This window comes from Pholcus phalangioides, unplaced genomic scaffold, assembly GCF_987345545.1.
Source record: "Pholcus phalangioides strain wild (caught in Gottingen) unplaced genomic scaffold, Ppha-v1.0 ptg000020l_1, whole genome shotgun sequence".
Taxonomy (NCBI): domain Eukaryota; kingdom Metazoa; phylum Arthropoda; class Arachnida; order Araneae; family Pholcidae; genus Pholcus; species Pholcus phalangioides.
Window position 1 is genome coordinate 9,488,448 of NW_028301613.1, and position 13,880 is coordinate 9,502,327.

The 13,880-nt window shown below is 32.4% G+C and overlaps 1 protein-coding gene across 1 annotated transcript in view; it reads left to right on the forward strand.

Annotated features, from left to right (window-relative positions):
• The window catches only part of Sgt1 (suppressor of G2 allele of skp1), a 357,307-nt gene that overhangs the window by 10,133 nt on the left and 333,294 nt on the right, over nucleotides 1–13,880 (forward strand). The window contains exons 2-3 of the mRNA XM_089248541.1: nucleotides 7,384–7,480; nucleotides 10,348–10,452. Of these exons, the coding sequence (XP_089104667.1) occupies nucleotides 7,384–7,480; nucleotides 10,348–10,452 (202 nt within the window). The remainder of the gene's footprint in view (nucleotides 1–7,383; nucleotides 7,481–10,347; nucleotides 10,453–13,880) is intronic.

Here is a 13,880-nt window from a genome sequence, read left to right on the forward strand (position 1 = left end):
CATATACAGTCGAACCCCCGATTTAATGCCACCATCCCACCCAAAGAATTTTGGCGTTATATCAGATCGCAGACATAATAGCGTTTCGGAGAGGCTGTATTACATAAATTCACATGTTTATTAAGAAATGTATTTCAGTGTCTCATTTATGTTGCATGATGACCTATTTTATACACATTCAATTTTGAGTTGAGAAAATTCATAAAAATTGTAAACTGTAAAATCACTTGAGTATTTCTCAATATAAAACTTAACAGAAACATACTTCCCTCTGAAATTATTGTAATTTCAGCAACACATTTTATATGTGCAAAAACAAAATAAGCGGGGGGGGGGGGGGAGAAAGGTGGCATTGTTTTTAGTCCATACTTTATTGGCTTTTCTCGAGAAATATCTTGCTATGAGTAATTTTCTTTATAATCATAATTTTTTCAGATACTATTGAAAGAACAACTCTTTTTGACATAATTGAATTGAGCAAATTAAGATAGATTTCTTAATGGCTACCTGTACCACTCAAAATTTGACCAGTGCAAGTAAAAACATGTATACTGTTGAAAAACTTGTCTTGGCTATATAAATGAGAGGGAGGACATTAAAAAAAACCTTTAGAAGCTTTGCTAACTGAAAAGCAATATTAATTCTTTGAAAATGTTATCATACTTACTGATTAGCAAATTTTGTGAATGGAAATATTAAAACAATTGATATAATTGATGACAAATAATATCACACTTTTTAACTAGTGAGACCATACAACACTGCAAAATTTCTATGTTAATTTAAATAGGGTTCCCCGATCCACAAGAGGTTGCTAAGGATGTGTTTTAGAGCGAAGCTGAAAGTAAAGTGAAAATATGAAGTAAGCTGTGTGCTAATAGGTTTTTTCACTTCATCTGTCTGACCAAAATTTTAGGGTAGAAACATGGCTCGAAAAATTGAAAAACATTTTATGTGCCGGCCAAATTTCTTGGCAGCCAAGCATATTTTTAGGAGAAATAATCCAAACTAAAAACAAATTATATTCAACTTTTTCAGCACTTGGTGATGATCTTCACATATTGGAAGATGCAGACATAAACTCCAAATATTTTGTGATCTGCATAGAAAATTTTAGGTGTAGGTATGATTTTCTTTTTTGCAATGTTGGCTCCTAAGATTTGTGAAGCCCTAGGTAAATACATTTAGACATGAACAAGTGCATCTGTGTGCAATGCCAGGCCTCCCTTGTAAAACAGTTGATGCATTTTGGATCCTACTGTGATAAAATGGTGGCGAGTCGACAAAGTGCTATTGTGCACGAATTATCTCTTCTTAAGCAACTAAAGACTGTTATAATTTGAAATCAAATATACAGTACATTTAAAGATTGGTAAGCATAATAAAGGTGTTTTTTTCTTCCTCTTTCTAATTTCAGGTAAATCAACATTTGAAGATGCAAATGAAAATTAATGAATCTCAAAAAATTATATTCTTGCAAGGTGCGATTTCTAAGAAAAGTACAACAAATAAATTGTGATTATGATAACTTTCTATGAACATATATTTGAAATAAAATGTTTTTGTATGACAAATCATGTGTGCAAGTTGTTATTCAATTCATGTTTCTATTAATCAACTTCAATCAATCATTCATCTTCTAATCAACTGAAATGAAATATTCAATCAAATGAAAGTTATCAGGTGAAGTTATTTGTTGGAAGCTAAATATGAAACAGATAAATTGATGAAAGGTCTTTAATATAGAAGTGTATATATATTTTAAATATTGAAGTATTCACTTGCATTAACAGGTAAGTGCTCATTCATAGAAAATCATGTTCTGATAATACTTTTAAATACTGAGGAGAAACCCATAGTTTAAAATACAGAACTACAATACGCAGCAAGGCAGTTAGTTCTTTTAATTATAAATGATCAATAATTTATTATTTTAGTTGCTGCAGAAAGAATTTGCAATTCGTTGTTTCAATGAATTTAAAAGGAATAAAAATGGATAATAAAAAATCATTTAACAAATTGGTCTTTAAAAAAAAGTGGCACTCAATATTAAAAACAGTATTCAGCTGGGGCCTCAAGTACGGCTCCCGAGGTGAATAGGGGGTCCAAAAATCTAATTATTTTGCATAATAACCCTTTCAAGAAGAGCCCCCCCCCCCAAAAAAAAGGGAAAGTCTGCCCCGTAAAGGCACATTACGGCCATAGGCTCAACTAGTGCCGGTAACCTTAATTTAAAATCTTACATTTTGTTGTAAGAATTTTTTTTTTTCAAATTTTGATTTTATCAGTATGCGACCCACTTATATGCAGCTGGGGCCCCATATACTCGCTTCCTTAAGCATCCAAAAGTGGGGTCCATGAGCTCGGACAAGAAAAATACTTTGATTATTATAAACTGAATCTTATTCTAAAAAAAAGTCCCAAGATGAAAAATGCAGCGTCCTCATATGGTTACAAAATAATTAAACTAGCCAGCGATATTAGAGTAAAAAGAATTGCAAAACGCGGGTGACAAAAAATGTATGGCCTTCGGAAAAAGTGTTTACAACATGTTTGTTTGTAAACATGAAATCGCTGCCACAACCCACTGTGGAAAAACGATTGTTAAATAATTAGTAGTAGTTGTAGGCTATTTTCATATGTTCTTTATTCACCAAAAATTCGCCGTGATCTAATTTCTGGTTCGAAAATTGATAACAATGGTGGTCTTTTTGTTTGTTCTAATGGTAAAATACAAGTTTATTCTCCCGAGTGGAAAAAGATATTTTACGCTCGAAGGCAGGACATGTTATACTTTGCTAAACCTAAGTATGAAAAGATAACTAAGAAATCTAAATATGTCCGTAATATCAGTCGTGCAACGATGCCTAAATCCGAACAGAGTATCAAATCTCACAATCTGACTGTGACAACAAGATGACATAAATCTATGGCATAAATGTTACGGACACATAGATGTCGATTATCTAAGGCACACAGCCAAGTTTTCTGGTGTGAGAGATTTGTTGAATTAAACAATTCCATGCAATCCTGTGACATTTGCAAATTATGTAAATCCAAGAGAATTTCTCATAGATCTCTCAAAAAATTCCATCTAAGAACCCCTTAGAACTTTTACACACAGACATTTGTGGTCCAGTTCCCGAGCAACCAATTTCCGGTTGCAGATATTGTTTAACAATAGTCAACGATTATTCAAGCAAAATTAGTTTTTCCTATCAAGAAAAAATTGGACATATTTGAATGTTTCTGTTGTTCACAGAAAAGATAGGAAAGATTTCTAAACTTAAATATACAAAATATAAAAACCGACAATGGAATTTTGCAAGAAAGAATTTGACAAATTTCTTGAGAATCAAGGCAATGGAGCCGAACGTACAAACGATTATACGCCTCAACAGAACGAGGTTGCTGAACGATATAATCAAACTGCCATTGAAGAATGAGTTTTGGGCAGAAGCGTTATTTTATTTCATCTATGTAAGAAACAGGGTTTGTCTGAAAGGTCAAAATAAAACGCCATTTGAACTGTACTGCAGAAATAAACCTTCAGTCAAACATTTCAAAGTATTCAGATGTAAAGCCTTTGTAGGTATCCTAAAAAAAAAAACCTAAGAAATTCGATCCAAGAGCAAAAATTGATATGATGGGATATGCCCAGCTAACGCTGGGATATAGATAGGATTTGGATGCCTAAATCCAATCAATTGGTTGAAACATCAAATGTTAATTTTGATGAAAATGTATACTAATGTGGGAGCAATACTGGATCCCAATTGTAAAAGAGAAAGTTATTATCACTTCAAAATGAATAGTTTTCATGAATCTGGTGACAGGTTCGACGAGACCTGGCAGCAGTGCAATGAAATATACTTGCTTATCAATAAAGCCACCATCAAAATTAGGGACAGATGTCAAACACCCGGAATTTTGGAAAATAATACAAAAATTTGGTTCACGCGTCTTCTGGGACACGTTTTTTCCCAATTCCAAGAAAAAAAAAAGGGGGAAAACCTCCCCAATTTTTTCCCCTTTTCACAGTCAATCACGATTGCATGACATTGAGAAACTGATTTTACTACTTTGTATAATCTACTATATTGATATACACGCGGGTTATTGAAGATATTTAGTTGCTTCCCTTAATGAGGGGCCGTGCACAGCATTTTAACATTTTGGAGTTTCTTTTCCCCTTGCGGATTTTCCCTCTTCTGGTTACATACCGGAAATTACGTACTTTCACGTATATCTACTGATCTACTGGCATTCAAAGACAACGTCTATACGGCATAACTTTGCCTTGTTCCTACAAGATTGCAAATGCACATTTTTTGAAAAATTGTTAAGGATTTGGAACGCCTGTTCAAAGGGTAAAAAATTTTCCAAGATCGTTCAAAAAAAAATCTTTAAATACTCTACCTTGAATATCCAGTTTTGTCATCTATAACTGCTGGGGTCAGGTGGGGTAAAATGGTCATAAAAAAGAGGTGTTTTCATCTTTGAAGAGGTATAACCATATGACTTTTTCAAAAATAGGATATATTTTGGCTGATATTTTACATTGCATCCTTAGAGAGTATATTAGCACATTTTTCAAAAATATTTTTTGAGTGTAACAGTTTTTTTTCTGCAACTTTTTAGACCTCACTTTTATGACCACTTTATCCCATGGGGTGGGGTAAAGTGAGTAGTGCATGGGGTAAAATGGTCATACCAAATAATAATGAAATTTTAAGAAAATAATCAGTGGGCATTGAAATATTATTTAACACATTTGTCAAACAATCATTTTCTCCTTTTAAATTTATAACTTTTAATGTACTCTATGGTTATAAATCTCTGCTTCATTAGGATCTTCAAATACAACTGATCTCTTATTTCATCTATGGCCTTATTTTCTGGAAAGGTATAAAAATTCATTATTTAGGCTCTTTGAAGATATTTAACAGATAATAAATCCTTATTAATCACTTGTCTGATAATTTGCATTATTGGTTTTTGTTCTCTTCATAATAAACCAGCACCCCACGCACACAGCCTTCTGACATCTTTCATAAAGTTTGAATAGTTATAGATTTGCCTCAGATCTTCAAGAAATTTTTTCTTTGGCTATGAGAGTTTAATGTAATTTTTGCATATTTATTTTGTGGCAGTCAAAGTTCAACTATTTCCTTAATTAAGGTTTCTCCTATTCTATCCTGAATGTTTTCATTTTGCCCTTGAGTTCTGTATTGCCCTTTCGTTTGCAGCTGACATTAACGAGAGCAAGGTAGTCAGTATATGGCTCGTTTCAAGTCTCTCATCAGACACAACACTGATATTAGCTAATTTTGACACTTTCTAAGTTCAAGTCAGCCACTCATGAAGTTGATTCTGTATCTATACTTCCCTTGGTTGTGAATTGTGAAAGTTCAACATCTACAAAAGGGGTGGGGGGTTGTTCACATTGAGCAAGAGATTTCAAGCCTTCAATACTAGTCTCCTTTGCATGGTAACCATGATTTTCTTCTAGAATCCTTTTGTCTTGACTTGTTAATGATCCATCTTCCTTAAGTCGTATGGAATCTTTAACTATGTTCTTGCAGCTCACATGATACTCTAATGCTCTTTCCAACAGCTAACAATACTAATGGAAGAATGTCAGAGTACTGTTGTATATTCTTTTAACATGTAGGTTCAAACACTTACTTTCCAAGTGCATGTTTGCTCTGGAAAAGAAAAAAAATTGAACTACATTAAGTTAAAAGTAAATTAAGTAAAAAAACTCTTACAAGTTCAATTATATGTTAGGCAAAATAGCTCCTAGCAACAGAGTGTTAGCTAAGCCTAATGCTATGACCACTTTACCCCACATTGTTTAAATTACTATAAAATATGAAATATAATGATTAAAACTTACCAGTGCATGGAATAGTGTTCTTGAGATACTTCTGGAGTGCCCTGTACAGCCAATCTATAAAAAGTTTTAGCAACTAAAATGGTAGAGAGAAGTTATTCAGGCACTCAAAAAATGGAATCCGAGCTTCAACAACAAAAAAAATGTTAATTTCCATTAAAATGTTGCTTGGCATTATATTATAGGTGAAAAACTTTGCTACTAGCAAGTGAAAGTTAAAACAGAAATTTGGTAGTAATATCAGTTGAAATTCTTAAGTTATGGCATTTTATGTTCAGTATGATCATTTTACCCCACTTGACCCTATGCGGTAGTCACAGTTTCGCATTGTGAAAATCACGAGTGTGTATCCAGAATTGGCTTTTGGAGGGGCACAAGGATTTCTTCCACAGAAATTGTGAGTCACTAATGCTCAAAAATAATTTTAAATTAACATAGTATAGAGATGTGAGGTGAGAATATTCTCCTGGATGTAAAAATTGGAGAATAATTGAGAATATTCATTTTTCTTTTAAATTTAAATTTTTTTACCAGTTTTATTTATATTGTGAAATATGACGGTCCTTGAAAACCTTGAAAAGTTCTTGGGGGGTGGGGGGAAAAAGAGTTAATTTTCAAGGCCTGTCCTTGAAAATCCACAAGAGTGTTTGAAAAATTTATTTTAAGAATTCTGCTAGAGCCCTTGAAAAAAAGCCAGTGTTTTCCGAAATAGTTTTCGCCACTTTTTTTGGGAATTTTTTTTTTTTTTTTATTACGCCATGATTATGTTGTTTAGGGGTTAGGTACCCTCCCCATCTTACTTTTTCTAATTTTTTGAGTGGAAGCCCTGCGAATGAGAGAAAAGGTCACAGAATTTTGCTTTTGGCACTTGGTAGACTCCTTGAATACCAGTGAATTATGGGGGAGATACCATACTTTTTCAAGATAAATTTTTTTTTGAAAGGGATCCAGATTTTTTGAATACCCTGGGTTTAGGGACACAGGTAAATTGGAGTAAAGCGGTATCTCTGGGGGGGGGGGGGTTAATAAATTAAGAAAGTACAGTTCTACTTCTTTTCTATGTCTTTCCACCCCCTTAGTAATGAACACTTTTTCTTCTAAATGAAAATATATATGAAGAAATAAGTTATTATTCAGAACAGATTTTGTTTAGTGGATCAGTCCCAAAATCAGAATATGCTGAATCTGCGACATAGCCTATGTCTGCAGAACTATCTGAAGGAATTTCAAGAAAAGTTCAGATCCACTATTATGGCAATTTTTACTGCAGAACATTTTTAGTCAGCAGAGGGCTTGTTGCAGAACAATGCAAAACGTTCTGCTATGGGTGGGGTAGGGGAACAGTTATGATGCTTACAGACCAGTTGGTTCTTGTATTCACTAGTGCGTGGGACGAGTAACTTTCATTTTTTGATTCCAATGCTTGTGGCTTTTTTTGTTTCTTACGTTAAAAGACTCCCAATAAAAACTTCTAAATTTTTTTCCAGGTATGACTGGTATCAGAGTGATTCGCATGTGATCATCAATGTTTTAGTGAAGAATGTCAAACCAGAGGATGTGCGAATTGATGTCACAGAAAATCAGGTATAAAATTTTCTTAAACTTTTTTTAAGCTGGCAGCATCAGTTTGAAAATGATTGGTCTTTGCACATTATCCAAAACCTGTTTGGGGAGAAAAGATAAACATACTCTGTATTCCTGCTCGTAATCCGGCCGTAAAAATCGAGGGACAGCAGTTTTTGATTTGAATCTCTTGGTCATTTCCAGCATGCCAGAAAGAATAAGTTTTGCTTATTATTTGACTGGAAATTAAGATTTATCAGTAACATTGAATTGAACTAACCTTGTCTATGACGTTAAAAAGTTAATGCGTGTATTATCTTTTATTCCTCGTGAACTTTTGCAAATAAAAATACAAAATGGAATAAATTATTAGCAATATGACTGAGATCAAAACATTTATGAAAATGTATTTGCTATTGGCACATCCAGAAAAAATGTTAATAGGCATACTTCTTTGTTGTATATAACATTTTATATAAGTGAACTTAATGTCACCATGACGGTGTTCATATAAGAATAGCTTTCTTTATCAATCAACTTCGGTTTAATTTCTTTTGTTGTAAACTTATTGCTGAAAATTTATCTAATTTTAAAATAATCCAAGGTTTTAATCTGAAGGTTTCTGAAAGCTTTATAACCAAACTTTTAAAACCTCTCATCATGACCTGGAGAATATTCTTGAACTAAAAGTTGCCATTGGGGGGTGATTATACCAAAAATTGTTCTGTTGTAAATGTTTCAGGCAATGAAAACTGATTTATATTTCACAATTTAAACAAAATTAGTAGAAAAATGCTACTGCAGTGAGTCCCCCATTGAGGGGTTTGCACACCAACCTCTTGATGAGTATAAAAAAACCAAGCCTGCTGTTTGGAAGTGGCAATAAATTGTAGGTCCCGGTCTAATTAGCCCTCATGTGCAGAAAATGACTGTGGTGCGACAAAAATGATCAAATGATTCTTGTTCTCCGAGAAAATTCTCACCTCACATCTCGACCCCATATTGATATACTATATTTATATCAATATGGAGGGGGGGGGGGGTATTGATTATGATTTGAATGTAAATATAGTAAAAAAAAAGTCTGAAAAAATAGATAGAATCCAAGACCATAATAACTAGAGATTTAACATCAATAAACTATCTTTACAAAATTTTATTTTTTATTCAGAAAAATCATGTATGGTTTGAAATTAAGCACCACCAAAGACAAACTAAACAATAGGGAAATCAATATGACATTAAATCAAATAAAATCACAATACAAAAACAGTTTATTATATTCACTAGGTGCGGTGTATATAGATTTAATTATGCAATGAAATCAGAAAAATCTTTAATATAAATTAATACTGTAATTAAAAATTTCAGTAACGTAAGTTGTATAGGTATATCTCAATGTAGATTACGAAAGAGGGTGTTGGGGGGGGGGGGGAAGGAAGAAGGAAATGAACCATTTCAGAGAGAATCAGAAATATTGTTCAATTTCGGTACTGTAACTGAAAGAAGTCAAAATTTGATTAGTCTTCTGTACATGTGTATGAACAGGGCCGCAACTAGATGCTTGGTCACCCGGGGCAAGCGCGTATTTTTACGCTTCTTTGTAATGTTAAAGGAGAGGTTTCAGAATTAAATTTGCACCCTCTCAGGTCCAGTGCACGAGACCCGTCTGCTCTCCCTAGTTGCAGCCCTGTGTATGAATGAAGGCTGACAGTTGAATTCATATCAGATGGCAAAGAGTAATAAAATTTAAAGGAACTATGTAAATAAAATATTTTATTTTCTAAGTTTTAAGAACACAAGATAATGCATAGATTCAATTTATTCCTGAGGAAGAACGAGACAAATTAATATTTGAAGAAAACTGATTTTTGAAAATGAGGAAGAGTGATTTAGAAAAAATATATATATATACACATCAACTTTATTTGGAAAATCCATTGATTCAGCTGAATGCATGCTGTGATCCTATTACAATCTCACTTTTTCCGGCATGCCGAAAGTGGCCAAAACCACAACATTCAAAAAGCTGGTGCCCTCGTGTTTTATGGCATACCGGCCGATGCGTGGGAATATGGTAAGTTTTTAAAAAATTTTAAGTAAAATAATTTCATAGTTCAAAACATCGCTCGTGTAATCGGTATCATTTTGCCCAGATCTTTACTTCAAAAGTAAAAAAATACTTCGGCAGAGGAATAGGAAAAAAGACGAGCCTATAAAAAGCCAAGTATTGTACTTAGTTTGAATCCTTTTACAAGAGAACACACCTTTTCTTTTCCTCTCCTACAAAGAAGCATTCAACAGTGGGCGGAACAAAAATTTTGAACCACACAACACCAAATCCGATATGCTGATGTTTGTACAAAGGAAAGGAAAAATGGTTGGTTTTTTTTTTGAAGTAGTTTTGTGACAATTACCTGAACCTTTTTCTCAACACCCTCAAACCGTCAGTCGGTTAAAGTGCTACAAAACTGATAAATGCTGCTCAAATTTTCATTTTCCACCCCTGCATCTTCAAAAACTTACGAAAAAATGCAAGTATATTCATCTCACCCAGAAATGCATAAAAAAATAAAAATAAAAAAAAAATTGGGGGTGGAATGCAATAAATTATTAAGAATGACAACAGTTTTCTACCACCTCTGGTGCTTTTGGGCCATATCTATAAATAAACTTTTCTCAGAAGCAGATTATTAGCTACTTTTTTGCAGTGTTTTCTAAAACCTGCCTCTATTGATTAGCTGTTCATAGAATATACTGATTATAAAGTTTTATCATTAGGGCTTTAACCAAGTGTGGATGATTAATTAAATCTCAAGTTTATTAAATCTCCTTATCTAAATCTGCATTTGCATGTATAATCTACATTGTGATTGTGTATTTCTTAGGTGATATGTACAGCAAGACTGGGAGGAGAGGAAAATAAAGTTCCATTTGATTTGTCTCATGGGATTCATCCAACTCAGTTTACCTGGAAAGTTATGCCTTCAAAAGTAAACATTGAAATTTTATCTGTTTCTGGATTCTAGCGATTACTTTTCTACACTGTTGTTGCGATTTTGAAAAAAAGTGGAATATTTATTTAACTTTTATTTTATGCATTGACTTCCACAATTCTTTTGCACTGTACCTGAAAATGCATATCACATACATGTGCATATGCTCTTTTGGATATATAGTTTCTGAGCTTAATTTGTTCCATAATCCAAAAGAAGTAAACTTTGCCATAAGATAATAAATAAATAAATAAATCTCAATTATACTAATAGTTCCTACTATCTCCTGTATGCATTTAAAATTTTTTCAAACATTAAGTGCATGTTGATTTATTTTATATCGTATTTTTACTTATTTCGTATTGGAAGCGTACTACTAAACCAGACATGCACCTCCTCCGTATTCCTCTGCAGAACCTCTAATGAATTGGTACATGATGAAGGCTGTGCTCTCTAAAATCCCTGCTTATATGTCCAAATTTTATATTATGTCCAAATTTTCATGTTTTAAAATTGCAAGGGATTTTACAGTCAAATTTTGAAAAAAACTTTTTTCATGCTATTCGAAATTCATAATGTGCATTTTGTAGGGAATTTCATTTCAAATAAGGTAAACTAATCCATATTTCTGTCAATTGTTCATAGACTGAAAAATTTCCATAAAGCTGTCCAAATTAGATTGCAAGGGCCGGTACTGTCAATTTTTGAAAAAAACTTTTTTCATGCTATCGAAAATTAATAATGTGCATTTTAAAGAGAATTTCATTTCGAATAAGGTGAACTAATCCACATTTCTGTCATTTGTTCATAGACGGAGAAATTTCCATAAATCTGTCCAAATTTTCATGTTTCAAAATCCTAAGGACCGGTACTGTCAATTTTTGAAAAAAACTTTTTTCATGCTATTGGAAATTCATAATGTGCATTTTGTAGGCAATTTCATTTCGAATAAGGTAAACTAATCCATATTTCTGTCATTTGTTCATAGACGGAGAAATTTCCATAAATCTGTCCAAATTTTCATGTTTTAAAATTGCAAGGGCAGGTACTGTCAATTTTTGAAAAAAACTTTTTTCATGCTATTGGAAATTCATAATGTGCATTTTGTAGGGAATTTCATTTCGAATAAGGTAAACTAATCCATATTTCTGTCATATGATCATAGACGGAGAAATTTCCATAAATCTGTCCAAATTTTCATGTTTTAAAATTGCAAGGGCCGGTACTGTCAATTTTTGAAAAAAACTTTTTTCATGCTATTCGAAATTCATAATGTGCATTTTGTAGGGAATTTCATTTCGAATAAGGTAAACTAATCCATATTTGTGTCATTTGTTCATAGACGGAGAAATTTCCATAAATCTGTCCAAATTAATGTAAGGACCGATACTGTCAATTTTTTGAAAAAAACTTTTTTCATGCTATTGGAAATTCATAATGTGCATTTTGTAGGGAATTTCATTTCGAATAAGGTAAACTAATCCATATTTCTCTCATATGATCATAGACGGAGAAAATTTCCATAAATCCGTCCAAATTTTCATGTTTCAAAATCCTAAGGGCTGGTACTGTCAATTTTTGAAAAAAACTTTTTTCATGCCATTGGAAATTCATAATGTGCATTTTGTAGGGAATTTCATTTCGAATAAGGTAAACTAATCCATATTTCTGTCATTTGTTCATAGACGGAGAAATTTCCATAAATCTGTCCAAATTTTCGTGTTTTAAAATTGCAAGGGCCGGTACTGTCAATTTTTGAAAAAAACTTTTTTCATGCTATTGGAAATTCATAATGTGCATTTTGTTGGGAATTTCATTTCGAATAAGGTAAACTAATCCATATTTCTGTCATTTGTTCATAAACGGAGAAATTTCCATAAATCTGTCCAAATTTTCGTGTTTTAAAATTGCAAGGGCCGGTACCGTCAATTTCTGAAAAAAACTTTTTTCATGCTATTGGAAATTCATAATGTGCATTTTGTTGGGAATTTCATTTCGAATAAGGTAAACTAATCCATATTTCTGTCATTTGTTCATAGACGGAGAAATTTCCATAAATCTGTCCAAATTTTCATGTTTGAAAATCCTAAGGACCGGTACTGTCAATTTTTGAAAAAAACTTTTTTCATGCTATTGGAAATTCATAATGTGCATTTTGTTGGGAATTTCATTTCGAATAAGGTAAACTAATCCATATTTCTGTCATTTGTTCGTAGACGGAGAAATTTCCATAAATCTGTCCAAATTAAATTGCAAGGACCGGTACTGTCAATTTTTGAAAATTTTTTTTTTTATGCCATTGGAAATTCATAATGTGCATTTTGTAGGGAATTTCATTTCGAATAAGGTAAAGTAATCCATATTTCTGTCATTTGTTCATAGACGGAGAAATTTCCATAAATCTGTCCAAATTTTCATGTTTTAAAATCCTAAGGGCCGGTACTGTCAATTTTTGAAAAAAACTTTTTTCATGCTATTGGAAATTCATAATGTACATTTTGTAGGGAATTTTATTTCGAATAAGGTAAACTAATCCATATTTCTCTCATATGATCATAGACGGAGAAATTTCCATAAATCCGTCCAAATTTTCATGTTTCAAAATCCTAAGGGCCGGTACTGTCAATTTTTGAAAAAAACTTTTTTCATGCCATTGGAAATTCATAATGTGCATTTTGTAGGGAATTTCATTTCGAATAAGGTAAACTAATCCATATTTCTCTCATATGATCATAGACGGAGAAATTTCCATAAATCCGTCCAAATTTTCATGTTTCAAAATCCTAAGGGCCGGTACTGTCAATTTTTGAAAAAAACTTTTTTCATGCTATTGGAAATTCATAATGTGCATTTTGTTGGGAATTTCATTTCGAATAAGGTAAACTAATCCATATTTCTGTCATTTGTTCATAAACGGAGAAATTTCCATAAATCTGTCCAAATTAAATTGCAAGGACCGGTACTGTCAATTTTTGAAATTTTTTTTTTTTATGCCATTGGAAATTCATAATGTGCATTTTGTAGGGAATTTCATTTCGAATAAGGTAAAGTAATCCATATTTCTGTCATTTGTTCATAGACGGAGAAATTTCCATACATCTGTCCAAATTTTCATGTTTTAAAATCCTAAGGAACGGTACTGTCAATTTTTGAAAAAAACTTTTTTCATGCTATTGGAAATTCATAATGTACATTTTGTAGGGAATTTCATTTCGAATAAGGTAAACTAATCCATATTTCTGTCATATGATCATAGACGGAGAAATTTCTATAAATCTGTCCAAATTTTCATGTTTTAAAATTGCAAGGGCCGGTACTGTCAATTTTTGAAAATTTTTTTTTTATGCCATTGGAAATTCATAATGTGCATTTTGTAGGGAATTTCATTTCGAATAAGGTAAAGTAATCCATATTTCTGTCATTTG